At 41.3% G+C, this 22,803-nt stretch overlaps 1 protein-coding gene across 1 annotated transcript; it reads left to right on the top strand.

Moving 5' to 3' along the window:
* The first annotated feature begins 84 nt into the window (after window positions 1-84).
* On the top strand, window positions 85-22,555 carry mtf1 (metal-regulatory transcription factor 1). The gene is made up of 11 exons (XM_080040298.1): window positions 85-164; window positions 1,579-2,112; window positions 8,550-8,788; window positions 13,642-13,773; window positions 14,106-14,179; window positions 14,920-15,053; window positions 16,611-16,688; window positions 17,189-17,291; window positions 17,370-18,037; window positions 18,241-18,310; window positions 18,932-22,555. Exons 2-11 carry the CDS (start codon window positions 1,645-1,647, stop codon window positions 19,423-19,425), a joined length of 2,460 nt encoding a protein of 819 aa, XP_079896424.1. The 5' UTR covers window positions 85-164; window positions 1,579-1,644; the 3' UTR covers window positions 19,426-22,555.
* The last annotated feature ends 248 nt before the right edge of the window (window positions 22,556-22,803 follow it).

The following is a 22,803-nucleotide window of genomic DNA, read 5'->3' as shown; positions in this document are numbered from 1 at the left end:
TTGTAAAAGGAATAATGTTTAATTTCAGCACTAGAATGATATTTAATTTCCCATAATTCATCACGAATAGCTGTGAGTCTGTGACGTATGGTCTCCTAGGGAGGGGATAGAAAGAAATTGCTAAACATCCTAAGCATAGGAAAAAGGCTTAAAATTAAACGCAGGTAAATGTTTTTAATGTCATGTCCTTTCAGTCGATTAATTTAATTCTTAGCATGCTAGTTTATCACTTAGTTACACGAAACGTACATTATACTTGCAGGGCAAATAGGTAATGTCAATTGTCGAAAGTAAACGGGCTAACGTTACTAGCTAGCTCCCTAGCTTAGCTAAGAGCGATTTTTTTGCTAGCTAAAGAAAAAAAGCTATACATGTGTAGAGAAATAATTGACTTGGCTTGCGTGTGTTTGCTACCTAGCGTCCATTTAGCGATCTGTCGTTCGCAAGCTTTAGACTAAATGTTTTCTGGATGTAAGAATAACGATGAAGAGTGTTATTTAAAATAAACGAAGTGTGGGTTGGTTTTGTGTTTGTAGCAGCCAGCTAGCAAAATATGTGTGAAGCTGAAGCTAGCACCGAAGCGTACTGTAGCTAGGTTACTGTGTGAAATGATGTCATGTTACACAGTCTGCTAACGGTGTATGGATAACCACATCAGCACCGTGACAATAAGTACACTTGTCGGTAACTTTCATTGCATTGTCAGTCAAACGAGTACATTGTGGATAATCAGCCCCCTGTATGTTTGGAAACGTTAGCCAGCCATGTCATGTCGAGTATGGAATAGTTAGCTGTCATTGTAAGTTTTACATCTTTCATAACCTTGCTCGTGGCGTTTTATATATTTGTATTATGTAAAACAAAAAGTAAAGCTAGCATGATGCGTATCAATGGATTTTAAATGAAAATCTAATTTCAGTTAACTTAGTTGAGTTAAGCTTCTCCTGCCTCGTTACTTCTGTCATTGAAATCAGAAACTTCTAGATCTCGGTGTGGCGACCTAAACAATCTAGGCTAACGTATTGCATTCGGGGTTCGTGCAGATCCTCAACAAGTATTGTAAGGCATTGATCTAAATGTAAAGGCCTTAATTGAAATTAAAATGTCTTAAATCAATCATTTAAAAGTCTTTAAAATGCTAATACATGGCTTTCAGCTATTGTTTTTCTTCTGGCTTTGTAGTTTCAACATCTCAAAATAAATGTCAGAATCTTTTTTTATTTAAATACAATTTACAAATACCTCGAATTAATGTCACGCACATTGGTATTTGGCATGATCCTTTATGCTCATGTTGTGACATTTAGTTGATATATTTTTATTAGTGGTACTTTGGCGTGTATTATTAATGTCCCCTCCCCCCCCACACACACACACTCACACACACTAATATCTCATATCTGTCTTATATTGTGTTCTAAGTCTTTTGTCTCGTACACCACTTTTTAAAACTGCCTTGTCGTTGAAAGGTGCTATACAACTCGCCGTCCCTCTCCTTGAAAGTACTCCATGACTGACTCACATTGATAAGCAAAGATAACGACAACAAATATTTTTGCTTTATTTTTAACATTTCAGGCTGTGACGTTTCCAGTGTGAGTGTGCGGTCCTCCTTGCCAAGGGAAGGAGGAGGCACCAGGGACCATGAGTGAGAATGGCCCTCATACAGAGGCGGCCATGTACTTTGAGGTGGAGGTGGATCATCTGGGGCGGGATGACGAAGACAAGATCCGCTTTGACAAAGACGATGACCTGATGCACGAGCCTTCGTCTTCCTCCGGCCGGGTGTACGACCGCACCACCGTGCTCATTGAACGGGACCCTATTCGGCTGGACGAGGAGGGCGAAGAGGAGGGTCACTGTGGTGGCAACGAAGACGGGGTCCACTTCTTAACCGAAGGGGAAGGCGACGGAGATGAGGAAGAGGAGGATGGCGGCTCTCTGACCTTTATGAGCGACCCGGACAACATGTCACAGGGTTATGTGCACCACACCATTTCCGCAGACCAGATCATGTTCACAATAAATCCAGGCTCCACGCCCATGCCACGCAACATCGAGGGGGCCACGCTCACACTGCACTCCGAGTGCCCAGAGACCAGGCAGAGAGAGGTAAGCTGAAGTGCCGCGCACAGTGGCAAGGGGCACACGGATTTTGATAAGCAGATGCGGTTTGTGTATTATGCTTTTGTGATTCTATCCCATAACATATGGTGTAATTTCATTTTCACATATTAGTTAATGCACAGATGGAGGTTGAATATGGCCAGTAGAATGTCAATTATTATTGCTGAAGTAATTGCTTGGTTTGATTATTGCTGAAGTAATTTCCTGGGTTGGTTTGTGATAGCTGTGTAGTCAGCTAATTGCTTAACAGATTGTTAATTATCTAGATTGTGCTAACGCATTTTATGCTCTTACAAACTGTGGGAAGCATAGACACATAATGTAACAATATTAGCCAGTTTAAAAGAAACACGTTTTAATTATTTTCTGGGGTGAAATGCAAAGAACAGTAAGTAAATTGCATATCTACATGCTGGATCGGTGATTGTAAATGTGTTTATGTGTTGGAAAGGTTTTTCAAAATGAGCCTCTGTGACAGCTTGACCCTGATTGCTCACTTGGCTTAGTTTACCACCGTAATGCAAAAAAGAATTGCGATAATATTTGTTGGTTACTTCTGAGTTATTCACGCCGTTCCAAACCACGGTCTAGCCCACTAACAACCTATTCTGCCCCCTATTCTTGTTCATGTGGTGAATCTACATTATTTTAACATCTGTGCCGGGCTAATTTGTGGAAGTGGACCATTGGACAGCAAGTGCACACTGGTGAAGCAGCTGTTCTTTGCTGTAAAACTCAAAGTGCTGAAGGACTGCAGGGAACAACTAGTCTGTTGTTTCAAATGTCATATGATACACAGGGAAACATCACAGGGAGATCCCACAACAAAACAAGAGGTTGTTAATGATTGACGAGTTGCCATAAACATCTACTATAATGAAGTGTCTTATAAGGATTGTGATAGTTCCGGTTTTCGGTGCAAAGTCATTTTTTCCTGTTCGTAGGAGGGGCTGAAGCATAGAAGATGCAATGTTGTGTATTCTTCATTAGGGCTGGCCCGAATACCATTTTACAGGCTTCGAATACTCGTTGGATTTTTCGAGCGAGTATTCGAGTACTCATTCTAAAAAAAACACCATCAAACCAACATAAATAATGCCAATGTACTCACTGAAACCGAGTGTGTGAGCCGAGACAGCAAGCTACGTAGTTTGTTGATGCTTTAATAACTTTCGAACGGTAGTAAAGTCAGAGTTCCTTACTTTTTCCCCGTGGAAGCGAACAGCTGTTGTTCCGTTCCAAATCAGCTGTCCTGTGCCATCGCATCGTAACCCTTACAGGAGCTTATCAATTCATCCAGGAAGGTGCATCTTTTCGGCGATTTATAAATCCATACAAAGATCCAATATTGATAGTCTTTTTTGTCCATATTATATCCATTATTGACCGCCTATTCCCATGATGCAAGCAAGTCACGGTTGATGATGGGCAATAGCAGCGCTGAATGTAAACAAACAGCTGAGCTAAGCTTACGTTAGCATTACGCCAAGCATTACCTTTCCTTCCTAAATCGCGCTAATGGTGTGGTATTGCACACAATCTATTCTTCCCCCATCTCTCTCTCCCTCCTGCGCTTGGTGCCGCTTTTAGTTTGCCTCACTCTGGTAACATCACGTAGCCTACTACAGCTGATATCACCGGTTGCGCTTTGAAAGGTCAGCGGCCAACTAGGTCAAAGTTCAAATAATTCGATAATATATTTTAAATGAACGTCTAATTTGTATTTTACATTTGTTTTATAACTTGTGTATCCAAATATTATTTGCTGACAAAATATACTTCAGTTTAAGCTACCTTTGCATTTTTTTTTTTTTTAATAAATAACGAATATTCCGAATACTGAATTGAGCTCCGAATACTAATTTAACAAACGAATACTCGGATATTCGAATAATTCGGGCCAGCCCTATTCTGCTGTCTCTGTAGACCCTGACCCAGGTACTATGCCCCAGTCATGTTTGTTGTTTAATTTGTTTGTTTTTAATAGTTAAATTTTATTTTAATGAAGATACTTCTCTGGCAAGATGTGATCACACTAACATGATGACATGGGTGGAGTGCTGTTTTTCCCTAATGTTATTAACACAGAGGGTCCACAAGGGAGCCCGTTCTCCCCAATGCTGTAAATCCCAACGCCAAGGTGGGTTTGATAAGAGATGATGAAACAAAGTATTGTGAATAGTGATTGTGAATGGTGTTCTGATGGTTGTGAGTCACAAGAAAAGGACAGACATTTTTTGGTGATGATGTATCACATCCCCTTTTTTGTGAAATTATTTGTTTGAGGCTGAGGGAAGGTAATGTGCCTGGAAGTCAAGTCCTGTGGAACCCATGGGTGTAATATCACTTAACAAACAATATGAAATACGATACTGTGTGTGTGGAGGTTAGACAATGTTTGTTCGTATTTCTGTTGAACACTAGGCATTTTATTAGTTTAATCTCAATGTAATGTTGGATTGTCTTCTTGATCACCGTCATTGTGCTTGCATTGTTGCCTTTGTCATTGTCATGACACTATGACTTTATTGAAGCTTCACTATCCCTGAGAAAAAGTGCACGTGCCAGAAAATAGAAGAAACCTCTAACAAAATGAAGCTCCATCTAACTACTTGTTCATGTGGTGCTGATGTAAATATGAGGGCACTTTGATGTATACCAAATTACACTGTGCATTCAATTGGGACTGTACTTCTTAAAAAAAACATAACAAAAAACTATTGTATCCTCACTGTGTGACAAGTCAAGCACTTAGTGAAATTGCTGTAAAAACTCTCACATAAGCATTTAATTCATGAAGTGGACTTTGTTCCTATGCATTTGGGAGACCAAAGAATACAGTGTTCTCTTACAATGATCCAAGTGATGTTGGTGTAGAGTCACGATGGTGTGGGAGATAAATACAGTACTGAGCTACAAGCTTTAACGGGCTTAGCACGTTGGCTTTGCATGGATCTTTACTATAATACTACAAATTATCACTTTCTTAAAAACAGAATGAATGGCATTTGACTAGCCATCAATCAGATTAGTCAGGGCTGTACACTTATTTTTTTAGGTGGTAGCACTGGTGCTAGCAATCAAAAAAATTCAGTAGCACAAAAATAAATTTGGTAGCACACAAAGTATGATCGAAAACTTGCATAACCTTAACCCTTACATTTCGCTCTAATTACCTTTGAGCATGTCATCTTGGTCTCATTTGAGATTCTCAATTAATATTATATCCTAGGGTGTGCAGTAATAATTGTAGAACAATGAATAGGGGTGCACTGATTGCAATTTAGACAAAAGAATCTAACCTGCCAATTGCAATGTTTTGCTGATTCAGAATTATTTCTCCCCATAAAAATATAAAAATTATATCTATATATTTTTTGTATATACTTATAATTATTATATTAATAATAATAAACATTTTTAGAAAATGTCCTTCTGTTAATTAAAACCAAACTTTAAAAGATTAAACATAGCCTATTAAATAAATAAGTATACATATTGGTACAATTTAGGATAAATTAAATAGGTTGTTGTGAATATGTTGGGAGTAGTTTTTCAGTGGCTTATTGTGTAATTTACACAAAGTTTGAAATAGACTACTGTTGACTTTTCTCTGCAGCTGAATGAGTTGCCTTTCAAGCTAGAGCACTACAGGGCTGTAAAGCGCTAACTTCCTGTTCTTACCGGCTTCAAAATAAAAGTCAACTCATGTTTGGCGAAGAACAGGCTTTTAATGTGAAGGCGCACAGGAAATGTTCTGTTTGCACAACTTAAACCTGCAGTGTGTAGAATTTTGGGTTTTATTTCCTAGCAGATTTTGTAGAAAGTAATTATAATATCCATAAGTACATTTAATTCAGTGCATAATAGCTGAAAAAAATGCATTCTAGAACTTTGTAGAACTTTCTTGGTGATGTCATATTACACACTGCACCTTTAACTGCGTTAATGTAAAGAGAGCAGAGAGCCTTGTCCTTCCGGTTATTACCGTTGGTGAAGTTTATTAGACGCTAGAATCGCCGCACGAGCACAGATCCCGAGCACACATCTTTCACCAGCCAAAGTGGAGGGTGGACTCAATAACTTACTTGCCTAAGACTCATTTACCCGCAGTGTTTGTAGAGCCCTCTAAGCAGTGTTGTGCAGCGCTCCTCTGTGTTTCAAAGACAGCCTCTCCTCATTAGCACTAGTGCGAGTGGACTTGTATTCATCATCGCACGTGATCAATTTCAGTAGCAAATGCGATCAAAACTGTCGCACTCTACAGCCCTGTTAGTGTTTTGTTAGTAAGACTGAAGCTAAGCATGTTTGGTATTTTTCTTGGTATTGAGACTGCAAGGTTGCATCAAAAAAAAATTTGTCAGTTATTTTTAAACTGGCACATAATCAAATGCTCAATAAATAATGTATAACCTTCTGCATATTGAAAGAAATAAAAATGCATTAGCAATTTAGTGCTACTTTTACTATTATTCACAATGAGATATTTGGCCTGTCATGAAACAAAATATATACATAATATATATACTTAAACACACATAATATAAAGTTACCTCTGTTACCTTGCTTTCATGTTAATCGTGCCGAAGTTTCGTCGAAAGACACTTTAAAAACAATTATCCTTATCTTTGCAGGTTACTTAGCAGTGGGGAAATGCCAGAAGGGGGTAAACATGTAGTCTTTTGTTTTGTGTCAGAAATTGGTATGGAAGGGTTGAAACAGTAAGTTACAGAAATAATATTAGCTAGTAAAGGGTTTCGCTTGTTGAGATTGCCACAAGCTTCCGTATTTGACTATGTGTGCGTTGCATGACAGCTTTTTCAGACGGAGAGAATGGACTTGCTTTTACTCACATTGCCGCAGGGCTTTTATGTGAAAAGAGAGCAGGAGACTGACACACTGCAGTGGAGACTGGTGCTGTAAAACAAATTGTATGGGATGTATTGCATGGTCATGGGGGTTTAGTCATCATTGCTTTTGTGCTCACCAGCTTCATGTGCACATTTGCTGAGTCATAGAGATCGAGTCCGGTCTGAAAGGTCACAGTGACTCTGACTGTCATTTGATTGTACAGCAAGGCTGGTTACTACTGAAATTAATTAACAAATTGAAATACAGGTTCAAGCCTATTTTGATTGATATCATTAAGGTTATATTATCTTTTTCCATAGCTTCAGGTAGGTAGTACGATGCTTAAACATTGTACTATTTATTTTTGTGATATCTGTATCGATTTCCCACTCGAAAATCAATATTTTTATGTTTTGATTTGATGTATTAGGACTACCCAGGTCGTACACAGCAACTTGAAACTCAACTCTTAGCGAACTATGTGGAATACCGTAATATGCATCTTATTAGGGATGGCCATTTAGAATTTTTTATTTAACCGGTTAACCACAAGAATTAACGGTTATTAACCGGTGAACCATTAAGATTTAATGTAGCCTATTTATAGTGAAATACATGAAGCATTATCGCAGGGCTCCCAACCTTTTTTTGTTCCAAGGACCTGCATATTAATTTAAAAACAATTCAGGGACCAGTAGCCAATTTAAATGCCTACATTTTGACATTCACACGGCACCTCGTCTGTTGTGAGAAGAGGTCTAGTATGCGAATGTAGGAGCAGAACGTGAAATAAGTGACTGAAAAGGGACATTTACACACACACAGGCTTAGGGGATGGGTAGCCAACCGAAACCCGGTGCTAAGTAGTGCTGAGCACGGGGCAACATTTTGAAAGGCCGTAGTATTGATACGCTCCGACGTTATCAGTACTGCATAACGATACTTAACGCTTTTGTTTATGACGGATTTTCGTTATAGATCCTCGCACACAAGCATGGCAGACCTCTCTGTGTCTGTGCAGGGGCACTCACTGCCTGTCTGTCACTCTCTCACACTCACTGAGACGGTGATAGATGCAGTACAGCATCCACCTCAAGAAGGCTAATTCTAGCGCTATGTTAAGCTAGCGGGAGCCCACGCTGTTAATTAAATTATACAAACACATGGCAGGGGAGTGTTGTGACCATAAATTGTGACTGGCTATCTTTCTGGGAGCGTACCATGGACCTATTATAAAGTTGAGAGTAGCCTACACGACTCGTTTCATTCTTTACCGACAGTTGGCATTCTTACATCCGGTTTAGCGATATCAAAATAAGAGTCTGGATTTAAGAGAAATTAAGATGATTTAATTTTTTTTAACCGTTTAACCTTTAGTTAACCAGTTAACCATGGACATCCCTACATCTTATAGAAATATATTGTGATTTATCATATCGTGATCCAGCATATTGTTCTGTAAAGGCCTTGCCAATACCCAGCCCTAGATTCAGAGTTGTGTCATATAGTGGAGCTGATCTCAATTTATGTTTAGGCGCTGTCTGATTTCCCCTTCCACTTGTTCCCGTCAGGTGAAGCGCTACCAGTGCATGTTCGAAGGCTGCACGAGGACGTACAGCACGGCAGGAAACCTGCGAACACACCAGAAGACACACAGGGGAGAGTACACATTTGTGTGCAATCAACAAGGCTGTGGAAAGGCCTTCCTCACCTCTTACAGCCTCAAGATACATGTCCGTGTTCACACCAAGGAGAAGCCGTTTGAGTGTGATGTTCAAGGCTGTGAGAAGGCCTTCAACACGTTATACAGGTAAATCGTCATGCAGATATGTGCTGTTGTGCTTTATTTCTTTTCATGATGCTTTGTAGGTCATTATCACCACTGTAGGTTATGTTAGCACTGTCCAGTTTTTCAGCCTCCAGTTCCAATAGTATCCAGCTGCAGCCCCGGAGAACAATACTGAGTCGGGGCGGGAGTACTGAGTCGGGGCGGAAGAAAATACAAATACATTTCGAACGTTATTTAGACAAATTATATTGTTTTGCCGATTAAGTTCAGGCATCACAGCTGGGTGGTAGGGCAAGGGGACAGAGAGAGGTTAGAATATAGATAGAACATTAGATTAGCCACGGCGCTAGCTCCACTCGGCTAACGGAACACCGCGGCGGCCATCTTGAGAAGGTCACGTCAAACAATAAAAAAGACAGCAGACCGATAGGCTACTAGCCCCGACACAGTACTCCCGCCCCGACTCAGTACTCCCGCCCCGACTCAGTATTGTTCTCCGGGGCTGCAGCTAGACTCTACTCTCCAGTTCACCTCAAAAGAGGGCTACAGGCCACATGATGTATTACTTAGATTTTAGTATAAGAAATAAAGATTGGATTATCCTGATATAAAATCAGTGATGATAAGGCAGGCCATGACATAAAGTATGTGGCCCAACTAGTGACTTTAAAGTAATGCAATATGTAGATGGACATAATTCAACATGGCAACACAGCGCTGTGAGGATTGCTTGACAAAGTCCTGGGGGTTTCATCTTACGTAGAAGACTTTTTGGTTCAACTCAATTCTAGTGAAAATCTATAACATTTAAGAAGAGTTGTTGTGTTTAATTTTCAGAATCAAAATGCATTTAAAAAATATATATATATATAATTTTGACAACATCAGGCACAATTACTTGTGATTGTTGGTAGCGTTTTCACCATTTAGATGTGGCTACTGGCTATGATCTCAAGGGTTTCACAACCAAGCTCTGTGGTCTTTATTGTTTCAGTTGCTATAACAAAATATCTGGGGCTAGGTGAAGCTGTACCACTGCCATCAACTCCCTGTCTGCGGTTGTTACTCAGGGCAGCCAAGCAATGCCAACCATAGGTGATGGTTGGCATAGGGTGTGTGTGTGTGTGTGTGTGTGTGTGTGTGTGTGTGTGTGTGTGTGTGTGTGTGTGTGTGTGTGTGTGTGTGTGTGTGTGTGTGTGTGTGTGTGTGTGTGTGTGTGTGTGTGTGTGTGTGTGTGTGTGTGTGTGTGTGTGTGTGTGTGTGTGTGTGTGTGTGTGTGTGTGTGTGTGTGTGTGTGTAGGCCTGTCGCGATATGCAATAAATCAATTAATTGCGCGATAAATTAAAATGAGCAATAATTTTTTGCCAGCTGCGATAATTTGCTTGTTTGTTTTCCTCGTGTCTCTCTCTATCAAAGACACTGGATATCAAACGTTTTTACTCCGGTGTATCTGCCCTCTCGCCGGGATTGGTGTTTTTTTTGCCCCAAGTGAATTCTTCAAGGCAGCGCGCAGGGTTAGGGCATTCGGTGATGTTTAATGGTGCCTTTCCTGCAGCGCTGCCTTTAAGGCCGAGTTGAGGGCACAACGAGTAAACCACCTTGTCACGTGTCAGTCACTTTTTGCATGGTCTCTGTGTGGGAGGCGGAGCCCTGGCGTTACACAGAGTGCAGCACGAGAGCCCCGTGAGGAGGAGAGCAACAAAACAAAAATGTGGAGGAATAAAAAGTTGGTGTCTAAGCCGAACGCGACAGCTGCCGTGTGGTAGCACATCGGCTTCAAACCCAACGGCCGGGGCGAACCAACTAACCTGAGCGAGCCGACATGTCGCATTTGTTTAAAAACAATAGCCTTGTTTGAGTAGGAGCCGTCTTGCTCAGACCTGCGCAATTATGATGCGCTTGCTGAGAGCACAAACGCGCCAATACAACACACCTGAATCTTCACCTTAAACACAATCACCCGATGCAGTTTTCCCAGCTTGGGAAAAAAACAAATAGACTGAGTCAATTTTATTTATTGTTTTTGGTTGTTTTGTTAATTTATTCTGGATATTTTAAATGTCTTCCAGACGTCCAGTTCCAGTGTTCTTTAAAAATGAAAGTTTATTGATCTTCGAAAGGGTGTACTTGCATTATTATGCCATTATCATTATATTTGTTGAAAATGGTCTCAAAACGGCAATATTATCGCTTATCGCAATAATTTCTGGGGCAATTAATCGCACAGAAAAAATTGTTATCGTGACAGGCCTATGTGTGTGTGTGTACTAAGTTTAGCCGTGTTCCCTGCCTGGCATTCCCAGACCTGCCACTAGGCGCTGGCAAATTAAATTTGCTGCGCGTGTTGGTCTGGACACGCTCCGTTGAAGCTTTATCAAGAAAACCAGAAATCTGGCTATGGTTTCAATTGGTTCTATCTAATATGGGCGCGCCAGAGCCCTTTATATGGTACTCTGGGGAGGACGTAACCGGATGACGACAGTGACGTGCATGCGACGTCGAAGCCGTGATAGTAAACATCAAAGATGGCTGCGGATATGTTGCGTGAGTTTGAGACTGCTTTGGCCTCGACCCTTAACGATTTGGAAGACGGCACTCAAATCTTTCATTAGCTGTAAGTGGAATGTTCTGTTTTGCCAACCGACAACGGCAAACGTAATTTAACAGCTGTTCGCTAAACGAACAGCTGTGCATCGCACCTTGTGCATCGCTCTGATTGGTTGTAGTGCTATCCAACTGCGTGCAGTGGCATTTGAAATGCACGAGTAGGAGCCGCCCCTTGAGTTGGAAATTACTATTGATCGTGGCCAGACCCTCTATCGTTCAAGATATCAGGGTCTGGATTTCCAGGCTACTGCCTGACTAGATTCCATTATTATCTCATTGGGGACAGTTTCTTGAATATGTTTTTTTAGACCTAAGCCCCTTTTACACAGCCAGTGAAAGCCGGGAATATGCCGGCCTTTCGGCCCTCCGCCCTGCTGTTTAAATGCGACAGTTGTGGAACGAGGGAAGAAAGGTGCGAGAGATTGTTCCGGGAATTTTACTACCTCAGGGGGTAGTAAGATTCCCGACGCAATCAGTTCCGCCTCTCTGTTTAAATGCTCCAGCTTGTTGTTGCGGAACAGGGGGGCGTTTGACGTTCCATAGCCTACGTTCTAAACATGCGACCATGTTAGCAGTTGAAGGACGTGTCCTGTAAAAATCACCAAATAAAAGGAACGGCGTATAATCTAGCTGGTCATAAGGTCCGTTGCTCAATCCAAACCCCCGCGCTTCATTTTGCAGAGTGTATGAGTCTATTTCTGCCCAGGAGAAGTTGTACAATGGGAAAGATTATCCCCCCGCCCGCACACAACCGGGTCAGTTAACTAATGCTATACGGCGCTAACTTGTTTTATCGGCTAAAGCACAGCCGCACATATTCACTGAATTAACCAGGAAGTCCATTTTCCTGGTTTACTCTCTCCCTGGTTTTGTCTTCTATTCCCGAGCGGCTTCATACAGCACCGGGCCGCCTGCAATACATTTTCCTCCTCGGTGTCTCTCATCAGCCTCTGTGTACAGTACACTGTTCTCCAACCGTGCCAATGTATGTGACGTCGGGTCAAGCCCAACGCTGATTGGCCAACGCGGGTAATCGTCATGCGTAGGAGCGTAAAAAGTTAAATTTTTTGAACTCCACGCGTAGGTGCGTATATACGCGGCTAACGCGGCTAAAATGTTGCTTTAGCGCAAGTAACGCATCTACGCGCCATGTACGTGCGTAAACCAATGGTTCCCTATGGAAAAATAGCCGATTTTATACGTGTCTGTACGCGTGTAAAGCGTGTAGTGTGTTCGCACCTTAACTGTCAATATAAGATAAGATAAGATAAGAAAAACTTTATTGTCTGTCACAATTGACAGAAATTCATCTTTGACAGGGCAGGTTCAATGTACACAAAATAAATAAATACATACAAAACAGAGAGTCCCAAACAATGACAATAAATAAATACCAACAAATGCAAGCAGTGCAAAGGGGTGACTGAGTGGAGTGAGATATGTTGCCTATTTGTGACTGTTCAGTGTGGTGATGGCAGTGGGGATAAAAAGATTTTTTGTAGGTGTGTTTCCGTGCCAACGGGACCCTGTAGCGTCGACCTGATGGCAGTAAATCAAAGGATTGGTGGAGGGGGTGGGTGGGGTCCTGTGTGATTGTATTGGCTTTCCTGAGTACTGACCGGGTGTACAGTTGTGGTAGGGGGGTTTGGGGAGAGCCAATTATTTTGCAGCCAAACATACTCACGTCGTCTTGACTGGATTCCTGTCGGACATTAACCATGACTCCTGTGTTCCCTGCTCTCCTGATACATGCAAAGTCATGTTGAAAAAGTATTCCATTGTTTTCTGAACGAGTAGTAGCCCTGTTTGTAGACGTCTATCCATCAAAACTATGACGTAGATCCTTAGCAACGGTCATTATACCCTTGACAGCAGTCTGTCAATACGGCCCTCTTACTGCATGCTCCAGCACTTCTGCTCTCAATTCACCAGCCAGTGTTGTTGTTGTAAAGCAGCTGACCGGCGCGGCGCTAAATGTTTACGTCACACCTGACGCTGTTTACAAGCACCTCTTTCATTCCGTAACGCTGTGTAAAAGGAGCTACTGATGCGCCAGCAGGCCGGCGTTGCTTGGTTCTGTGTAGATAAAACAGAAGCAAGCAAAGCCGGCATTTTGGAGTGATGTTGTTCCGTCAATATGCCGTAATCTCTGTGTAAAAGGGGCTTTATTTGCAACAGGAATCAACACATGCCATTGTGTTTAGTTTGTTAATCTCTGTATGTCTCCCACTGTGGTTTAATGAACCATGCTTGATTGTCTCTTCAGACTAAAAGCACACCAGAGACTTCACACAGGCAAGACGTTCAACTGTGATTCAGAGGGATGCACAAAGTACTTTACCACACTCAGTGACCTGAGGAAGCACATTCGCACACACACTGGGGAGAAGCCATTCCGGTCAGTATTTCCATTAACACACAAGGTTTAATCTGCCCATAGCATCAAAATTAAGGAATTCTGATACTAATAGATACTCACAGATAGCTGTTTTATTAGGTTTTAATGTTTGCTTCTTTACACACAGTTTAAAAAATATATGAAATGCATTTTCTCGTAGTGTCTTACACTGTGTTGTTTTGAGTATGAACTGTTCAGCACTAATTAATTTCCCATCTGCTGTGCGCACACACACTTATGCGTTGTGTGTGTATGATTCAGGGGCATGGTTTACTGTGGAAGAATGATAAAATCCAGTGTGACATGTTTTTGTTTGTTTTTTTTGCCTTCAGGTGTGACCACGATGGCTGTGGCAAAGCCTTTGCTGCAAGTCATCACCTAAAAACCCATGTACGGACACACACAGGTACATATTACACATCTTTTTTATATACACTTGATTTATCAAGAGAATCTTACATACTTATTTTTCAGCTTTGCTCCATTTGTATTAACATTGTTACCAGTTCCTCCTACAGTTCATTCGATAGCCCAACCACATTGATTTTTCCTGCAGCAAAACAAGGCTTTCATGTGACTTTGTGTTTTAAAGTCAGTGGAGAAATGTTATGTAGTTAACAGATCAGTGAATGAATAGGCTGTGTCCATGTGTATTTGACAAAAAACTTACCCAATTGTGGTTGGCAAAGCTCCTGGACTGTATGGCTTAGAGGCTCAGGGGGCCTTCACACCCACCTAGTTTGTTCTGGACTTTTGGACTTTCCCGTTTGATCCTTACCTACGTTACATGTGTGAAACCTCACTCGGACCACGGTCCGTATTAGACAGGCAACCTTGTGTTGGCTGGATAGAAAAGCAAATCATTAGAGTCTCTGCACAACCTACTTGACAGTGTTCCCAGTTATTTAGTGAGCATCCTCTGACTGATTATGTATTTTCTGTTGTTTTATTGTTTGTTATTGTAACATAAGTGGCGGTTTCCTTTATACCACCTGCGTGAGGTGTAAGATTTTTTTTGTAGCATTTTGTCTGAAGATAAAAAGTAAAGAAGCAAATTCTATCTTGTCCAAATTCAAAAGATTAAGCTGTGAAAATTAGATCTTAACCATCCGTATTATTCCCTCTCTGTCATTCCTTGTTCTGTAGGGGAGAAGCCTTTCAACTGCCCCAGTGATGGCTGTGTGAAAACTTTTAGCAGCCAGTACAGTCTGAAGAGTCACATCCGAGGCCATGACAAAGGACAGCCCTTCACCGTCACTCTCACCCACCCCCTCTCTGAAGTGAGTCAACTTGAAGAACACGTTGTTGCTCTTTGTTGGCATAGTTGTCATGCACAGCCAGAGAGCAACATTACAATACGCTACTCAGATTATTCACTTAATTAAAAACTGCTGAACTTCTTACCTGTACTATGCTCCATGAGTACAATGTGCTTTTGATGTTTAGAAGAGGGGCAGTTCACATACACATGGCAAGTTGTATTACTAGATGGGAGCAGTCTAGATAGCACGTTAGCCAAAACACATTCCTACATGCATGAAGTGAAAAAGTTAGTATGGATTTTCTCCAAAATCATCTTGAGGGGAATTTGTTATTAGTTATATAGTTATGTAATTAATTCATCATTTAGGGGCACTTTACACGGTGAAAACGTGACAGTTTTCCCGTTTTTGGTTTAAAAAAAAAAACCCCGTTCAGACACAATTTATTTGAAATATTCACTCGTACACATGTTTTCAGAGCAAACGGGCCGACATCGCTGTTGTAAGCATGCCAAGCCAATAGTCAGCGGTGACACTTAGCCTAGTAGATAGCTCTTCCGGTACAATTTGATGCATAAAACCTTACTGTAACGCCACTAACGTTCATAAAGCGGTTGGTGTAAGCTTGGGGTTACAAGTAATGTAAATTACAAGCTTTCTGTCCTCTTATTTCACCGCATTGAACTCGTGAAAACAGAAGACCTGCTGAAGGGGCTTTGTGAGCGGCTACCTTCCTGTTAGGCGTACTTCAAAATAAAAGTCAACTCACGTGTGTACAGTGAAATGCGATTGTTTAGCCAGTGAAAGGCTTTTACTGTGAAGCCGTAGCCTTAATGCTCCTTTTGTTGAACAGTAGAATAACTTAACCTCTGCGTGCTGATAGTGTTTTTTAATGTAGAGAGAGCCGTGTCCCTGGCATATAGAAGTGACACACGTTTATTTTGCTAGAAAAACAGGCAGAGCACAAATCTTTCCCCAGACAAAGTGGCGGGTGGTCTCAATAACTTACTGCGGAAATCGCTTGGACTAAATTGGCGAGTGTTAGCCTATATTTTAGCCCTGCACGTCACTCTCCGCTGATCACAGTGATGGTGCCGTGGAGACACCGTGCATGTTGTCTTCTAACTTTATAACTCGCGTGTGGGTATTTTGACAGCAAATGTTATAGACTATGCATGTGTGAGGTTGGAGCCGTGACGTCAGCGTTACCAGGGAAAATGGTTTCGGTGTTTACAAGAAACCAAAACTGTTGTGTCTTCCAAAAAATCCTCCCTGGGAGGTGATCTCAAAAACCTGCGGTTTCATGCCTGCGTTTGCTGTTTTCATGTAAATGATATAGTGCAACCGCGAGAACATTTTCGCGTATGCACCGTTTCGTGTTGTCGTGTAAAGTGCCCCTTAGTTTGCTTTCTGTGGTACACTTTTCCCTTCAATTAACCATTGTTGGCACATTAGCATACAGTACCTTTTTGCATTCTTTGCCAATCTGGCTCCCCTATCTTGTTTTCATGACTCAGCAGTCTATCCCATAGCAGTGGCAAGCTTAATTAGGACCTGTTCATCTCTTAATTACAGGATGCAAATCACTCGCTGTGCCTCAGTGACTTGAGTCTCATCTCTACAGACTCGGAGCTACGAGAGAACATCCATAATGTAAGTCTTTGTCAAACAGACTTTGGATTGAAGATGTTGAGAGCATTCAGTAAAGATGTCAATTAAAGGTGGAGTCATCAATTCTGGAGAATGCTTTCTGTTAAAATCAGTGAATATCTGCTACCTGTCCGCACTATGTGCGCGCTGAAAGAAATCTGGTGTTTATACACAGCCTAGGCCCTTTAAACTAGTATGAAAACAAATGGTATGTAAACAAATGGGTCAACCGTAGTTAGTAATATGCCCATTTACAGAGTCTAGGCTGTGTATTAACACAATTATTTATTCAGCGCACACTCAGTACGGACAGGTAGCTGATCGTGAGGAGATATTCACTGATATTGACAAAGTGATTTTGACAATAACAAGCATTCTCTAGATTAGCCTACCTTTAACAGGTAGCTATTGTGACACCTAAGTTCAATTGTCACTTTAATAAGAATTAAGTACTATAAGGAGTACTTCCTAAGTACTATTATAACTTTTAATCATCATTACAGGCGCAACATTTGGATCTGAGCAGTGTGACCCCTGTGAAAATCTTTGAGCTCATGTTCCAGAGTCCCGAAAATAGTGTCAGTCAAGATGATGCCCATCCCAACGGTCAGTACACTTCAAAGTCTGTCTGCTTGAATTCCATCAAAACTTCTTGTTCACTGACAGTTTTTCTTCTTTCCTTAGAGAGCCTTGAACCCTTCTGCCTAGAGACCTCTACCCAACCAGGAGTGACTGATGCCTCGTCTCTCATCTCTTTCTCTCTCACCCCTTCCTGCTCATCGTCCTGTTCACACACTACTGCAGTCATCGAGGCCTCTCCCGCCGCCTCTCAAACCTCCATCCCGGCTTCTGTTACTGTTACGGTCAGCTCCACACAGCCTCCTCCCCCTTTCATGCAACTCCCCGGGCCTCAGCGCTCATTCTCTGATGTCCCTGTACAGGCTTCTGTCCAGGCACCAAACCCTGTCACCCCCCAGCACTACGTGGCACTGCCCCCCACATTCCTGCAGCCGGACAGTGGCACCCAGCCCGCTCCTCTGCCCCAACCCAACCCTGATGCTCCGCCAGCGGCTCCAGTTCTGACCGCCACAGCACCAGGCAACGCGGCCGCCGCTGCTGCGTCTGTTGTTGCAGCCACCACGACAGAAACCCTGACAGCCGTGGCTCAACCCGTGCCTTTGGCCAACAACCCTGTCCCCAACAACTCTGGCCCTGGTTTGCCCACCGCCTCGGCAACCATCACCATAGCGCCCACACAGAACCTCCTGCAGCCAAGCCTGGTAATGTCTGACCAGAACCTCCAGTGGATCCTTAGCAGTGCGGCCAACAGCCAGCAGAACCCAGAGCAAGCAGTGAGTTTTACATCATGTCATGCACATAAGTGACTATACAAAAATGTATTCTATTCATTTAACAAATTAATTTAAAGTTTAAGAGGTTAGCTATGGCTTTTAACAATGTGTTGGCTCTTTAATCAGTTAGAAATCTGGTGGGAATCAATGTCATATGCTTTTAATCCTGCTTGAACTGGTGGTGTTTTAATATTTGTTTCCAGACACATCAAGGAGCTCCAAAAGTGGAAAAGCTTTTCTTCACTACAGCCATCCCAATGGGAGGAAATGCAGGTGAGTCAATAAATAGTGGATTATTATATTACTTTGTGTTGTGGGCATTTGGCGAAAGGCTGTAATGAATTCATAAATTTGTTTTGACATCCAGCATCTTAGCTTTATTAGGGTCAATTAAATAGTAGATTGGTGTCCAGAGAGCTCCACTAAGATACTTTCACAGTGGTTTTATTATACAAATGCAGTTCCAAGATGCTGGCCCTCAATGAATGCACATTGCGAGAGCAGTAAAAACTGTATCCCATTATTAAATGTAATAATAAAATTTAAATGTAACAGCACAGAAGCAATAACATTTACAGCATTCAGGATAAGAAGAGAACAAGTATTATAGATACTGTATATAATTTACCAAAAAGTATTTATTTTCTTCTTCTGAAGATATGTTATCCTTCTTTCAGATTCCGTATTTAATTTTTTGACCGAGAGGTCTATAAATACACATGGCATTAACCCTTCTCTTCTTCTCAGTCCAAGCAGATGACTGCCAAATTATACTACGCAGTTTTTCATTTCGCCCCACTTATTTTTATCTCTTTTTTTCTCTTAAATATTTTGGACATTGATAAAGAATTTCTTCTCAGTTTAGACACTTTGTTTGGTTCTTTTTATTTTCAGGCAACTCGGTCCAGCAGATCGGACTCAGCCTTCCTGTCATCATCATCAAACAGGAGGAATCCTGCCAGTGCCAGTGTGCCTGTCGGGACGCTGCTAAAGACAAGAGTTCAAAGAGTGCCTCCACTTCCTCCTCCATTGTTTCGGCCCCAGCGCAGCCTCAACCACCAGAGCCCCCTCCGCCCCCACCACCACGGCCCCCCGAGCCTCCCCAGCATCCAGCCACCTCGTCTGCCTCGTGCTGCCTCCCTGAGGCTTCCTCCGAGTTGGGTGAGGTGAGGCTAGAGGCCCCCTCTACTACTTCTTCTTCCTCCTCAGCTCAGACTTTCCCCACCATAGTGAGCAGCGCTGCCACCAACCCTCCCTCAGCTGACGGGTTATCCAACATGGATGTCTCGGACTTCCTCTCCCTGCAGAGTCCTGAGACCACTGCCAACATTGAGGCTCTGCTGCTGGTCGCTCATGACTTCAACATGGCCACTGAGGGCAATCCTTAGAAGAGCTGGCCTCCTCAGTCTGGCACCATGTGTTTGTTGCACCCACTCATCCAGAGGCATCTATTCCACCTACACCTCCAGTCATTCTCCACAGTGATGCCCCCCTCCCCCCATACCTGCAGTGCTTTCTGTTCTGTATGGCATTGGGCAACATATATACACAAACTATGAATACTGTTTCTGTTCCATTGCAGTAGTTGAGTTTTTAAAATCAGGATTAGTTTGCTTATCGAGATTGAGCTACATTAATGCTTATTGATGCAGGGGAAAAAAGAAAGTAGATCCTTTGTTGAGAACATAAACTGTATATAATAGCCCTCAATATCCACTCTGAATTCATAGAATGAAACAAATTAGTGTTGTCCAAGCACTGATAAATTGAGAGTTCCATTTATTTCCTGGTTTGAAGGTTACATACCTGAACAGGAAAAACAAATCTTGTCTGTATATCCTTGTACTGTACTACAGGTCCTAACAAATGCTTCAAGCTGGTATGCAACTGACCAGAATGCACTGTATATTAGAGGAATTTGTTATTATTTTATCAAGCTTTGCTCCCAGCAGGAACTTGATTGGGTTGGCCACATAGCCTCATAAGGCTGTCATACAATATGAAGTGATTCCTTGATATTTTTGTTTCCTAGGAAGACTAGTGTAGTCCAGATAATGTGATTTATTATTTTCTACTTTTGACAGTTACTTACTAATTGCTAAAAAATAATAACCTGTGACCAGATCTGCCTGTCTTTAAGTGAAATTAAGTCAATACATCAATAAGTTGCCTATAACTTAAACTAATTTAAAATTGTACATGTTAATTTATTTAAATGCTTGATTCTTTCATTATACTGGTAATATTATCTTGAAAATAGCAGAGAAATCTATTATTAATTTATTCCAATCACTTGTTTTTTTAAGTTGAGCTGTTTTTGTGTTACTGATTTTTTTCTTTTTAAAGAACATAATGGTTATTGCTGAGAGTTTGAGAGAAGAGGCACCTTTGATAGACTGCACATTGACTCAAATTGACCTATAGGATCTACTTGTTTGCAAACGTTGTCCACAATGAAACGGTAAGAAACTACTGTCAACATCCCATGTTATATAGGGTTGTGACCCTCTCAGGGATGCATCAAGTCATAACTGATCCTGGTTCCCTCAATTTGTTACACAGATATAATTTCTTCTTCCCATATGCCCCGCACTGGCAGTAGTCCTACGTTTCGATGCACTCTTCCCTGTTTATTGCACACACACTTCATTAATCAGACAGCTTGTTAGCTGAGGTGCAGCACCACTACAAACTTTTGTATCCAACTGCTGAAAGTAGCATTTAAAAGATGGTGTCCTGGCGACCCTGTAAATACAATACATTTCAGTGTAAACATATTTGAGGAACCTGTAGATTATTCTAGAATTTGTATTTTTGTATAGACTTTTGAATTACTAACTCTGAGTTTGGAGCTAATGTATGCTTGCATTCTTTCCCCAGTCACATTGATGCAGAATAGAATTTGCTGTGTTTGGTTGAATAGTTCTACTTGCAGCTGGGCCTTTGTACACCCATAGTAACAAAATATATGTAACAACGTCCGCCTGCTCAGAGTATAATTTAACAGTATTGTTTTACATGGGACACATGCAATGATGATAATAGTGTGTAGGCATAATGCCCTGTATACTAGAGTGTAGAGCTACTTAGCCTTACAACAGAACTGTTCTTTGAGCCTCCTTGCCTTGACAGCGCCTGATTCAGACTTGCCATTGACATGCCAACACACTTGTCTTCATTGAGTCTCAGGCATTCACTTTGGCAGCAGCAGATCACAATAACTCAAAAAGCATTGAGACGACGACGCTTATGGTTTTCCTAGAATCTGCATTGTTTTCCAGCTGTCTGTTTAGCAAGCCATTAATGGATATGCAGCATTGCTAAAACTATGATCCACCACATTAACAGATACATGTGGTGGGAGTCTACACTTTATGTCCAGTCGGCAGGATCAAAACCAAAACGACATGCATTTCACAAAAACTCATGTCCATTTATTTTTTGTCTTTTTCACCTTCTTTCTGCTATAATTTAGGAGTGGAGCTTCCCCTCGATTCACAGGTGCCCAGAAGGCGATTAGATATGTAGTAAAAATGCTACAGTCACACTTTGTGCTCTAAATCATTCCACATATGCAGTATTAGATATCAGGAGAGTCTCAACTTAGCTCCATTGATTTACAAAATGGCAATCTACTCACCGTTTCCCTGTTAATGCACTTGGTGAAATTACTGCCAGGAGTCAAGCTCATACATGAATACTGTCATCGAACACAACTATGCAATTTTACGTGTGGCATTCACAAGTTTAGATACAGAATCCAAGACAATGTTATTTATTTCTCCCTCCATTGAATTATATTCTGCTCTTATATATAAACGTATATGCAGAACTCAAAGAGGCAGACATTGCATACATTTTAAGCATGCTCTCTGAACTCCAGTATATTTCATTTAATGTTCCATATTTGGAGTGGTGTAGGTACTTTTCCCATGAACGTTGCACCACAGATATTCTTCATTGTTTAAACCCAACTGGATTTGTTCATAGGAGTACTGAGTGAATGATTCTGTTTTAAGAATTATTTTGGTCAAGGCATACAGAGGTTTTTCTTTTTTTACACTTTATGCGTAAATTGTTTCACTCCAATTATGTAATCATCTCAGCCTTTTACATATTGACATTTGATGTGGATAAGTTGTTGGCTCATTTTCACCAATGAAAGTCAAACTTACAGCTGCCGATTTTTTTGTTTTAATCATTAAGCAGAAGTGGTTTTCGACTGGTGGCCCAGGTTGTTCTTTTCTGAAGTTTACCTGAAATGGTAACATCAGTAAATCACTGATGGTGACATTTGTTTGGAAGCACATGTTTGATCACAAATGTATAGCCTGAGAGTTTTGGGAACTTAGGATCCAAAATTTCTGCCAACATTTTTCCAAAAAGGCAATATTTAAAAAGTAAATACAAGCGGAGGGGGAACTATGCTTCCAAAGGAATGTCTCAACACCCAAAGAGTGAGGAATTGTTATGGATTTGTATTTTTTAAGAATGTATAATGTGAAAATGCTTGCTTATGCTTGGTTCATATAAAAGTATGATAAATAACTTTCTGAATTGAGAGCAATATAATACTAATAAAACCTTATCCTTGTCACTGAAATGTTTTTTGTTATGCGTTTTACAGTTAAAAATAGCAGTTGACTTGTAATTGAATGTATTTATTAAACATAACAGACATTGGGAGGCTAAAATGAAAAAAATAATGCATGGTCACTTCTGGGTCGGTATAGACACATCCTGGAGAGATTTTCGCTGTGGGACAT

Source organism: Ammodytes marinus (assembly GCF_949987685.1).
Source record: "Ammodytes marinus genome assembly, chromosome: 13".
Classification (NCBI taxonomy): domain Eukaryota; kingdom Metazoa; phylum Chordata; class Actinopteri; order Uranoscopiformes; family Ammodytidae; genus Ammodytes; species Ammodytes marinus.
The sequence above is the reverse complement of the archived record's forward strand: the minus strand, read 5'-3'. Positions and strand labels throughout refer to the sequence as shown.

Bases quoted from the DNA above. Each gene is read 5' to 3' on its own strand.
- mtf1 (XM_080040298.1), top strand. From the start codon at position 1,645: ATGAGTGAGAATGGCCCTCATACAGAGGCGGCCATGTACTTTGAGGTG. The intron at 15,054-16,610 runs GTGAGTCAACTT...TCTTAATTACAG, and splicing joins TCACCCACCCCCTCTCTGAA to GATGCAAATCACTCGCTGTG. The intron at 17,292-17,369 runs GTCAGTACACTT...TTCTTTCCTTAG, and splicing joins AGATGATGCCCATCCCAACG to AGAGCCTTGAACCCTTCTGC.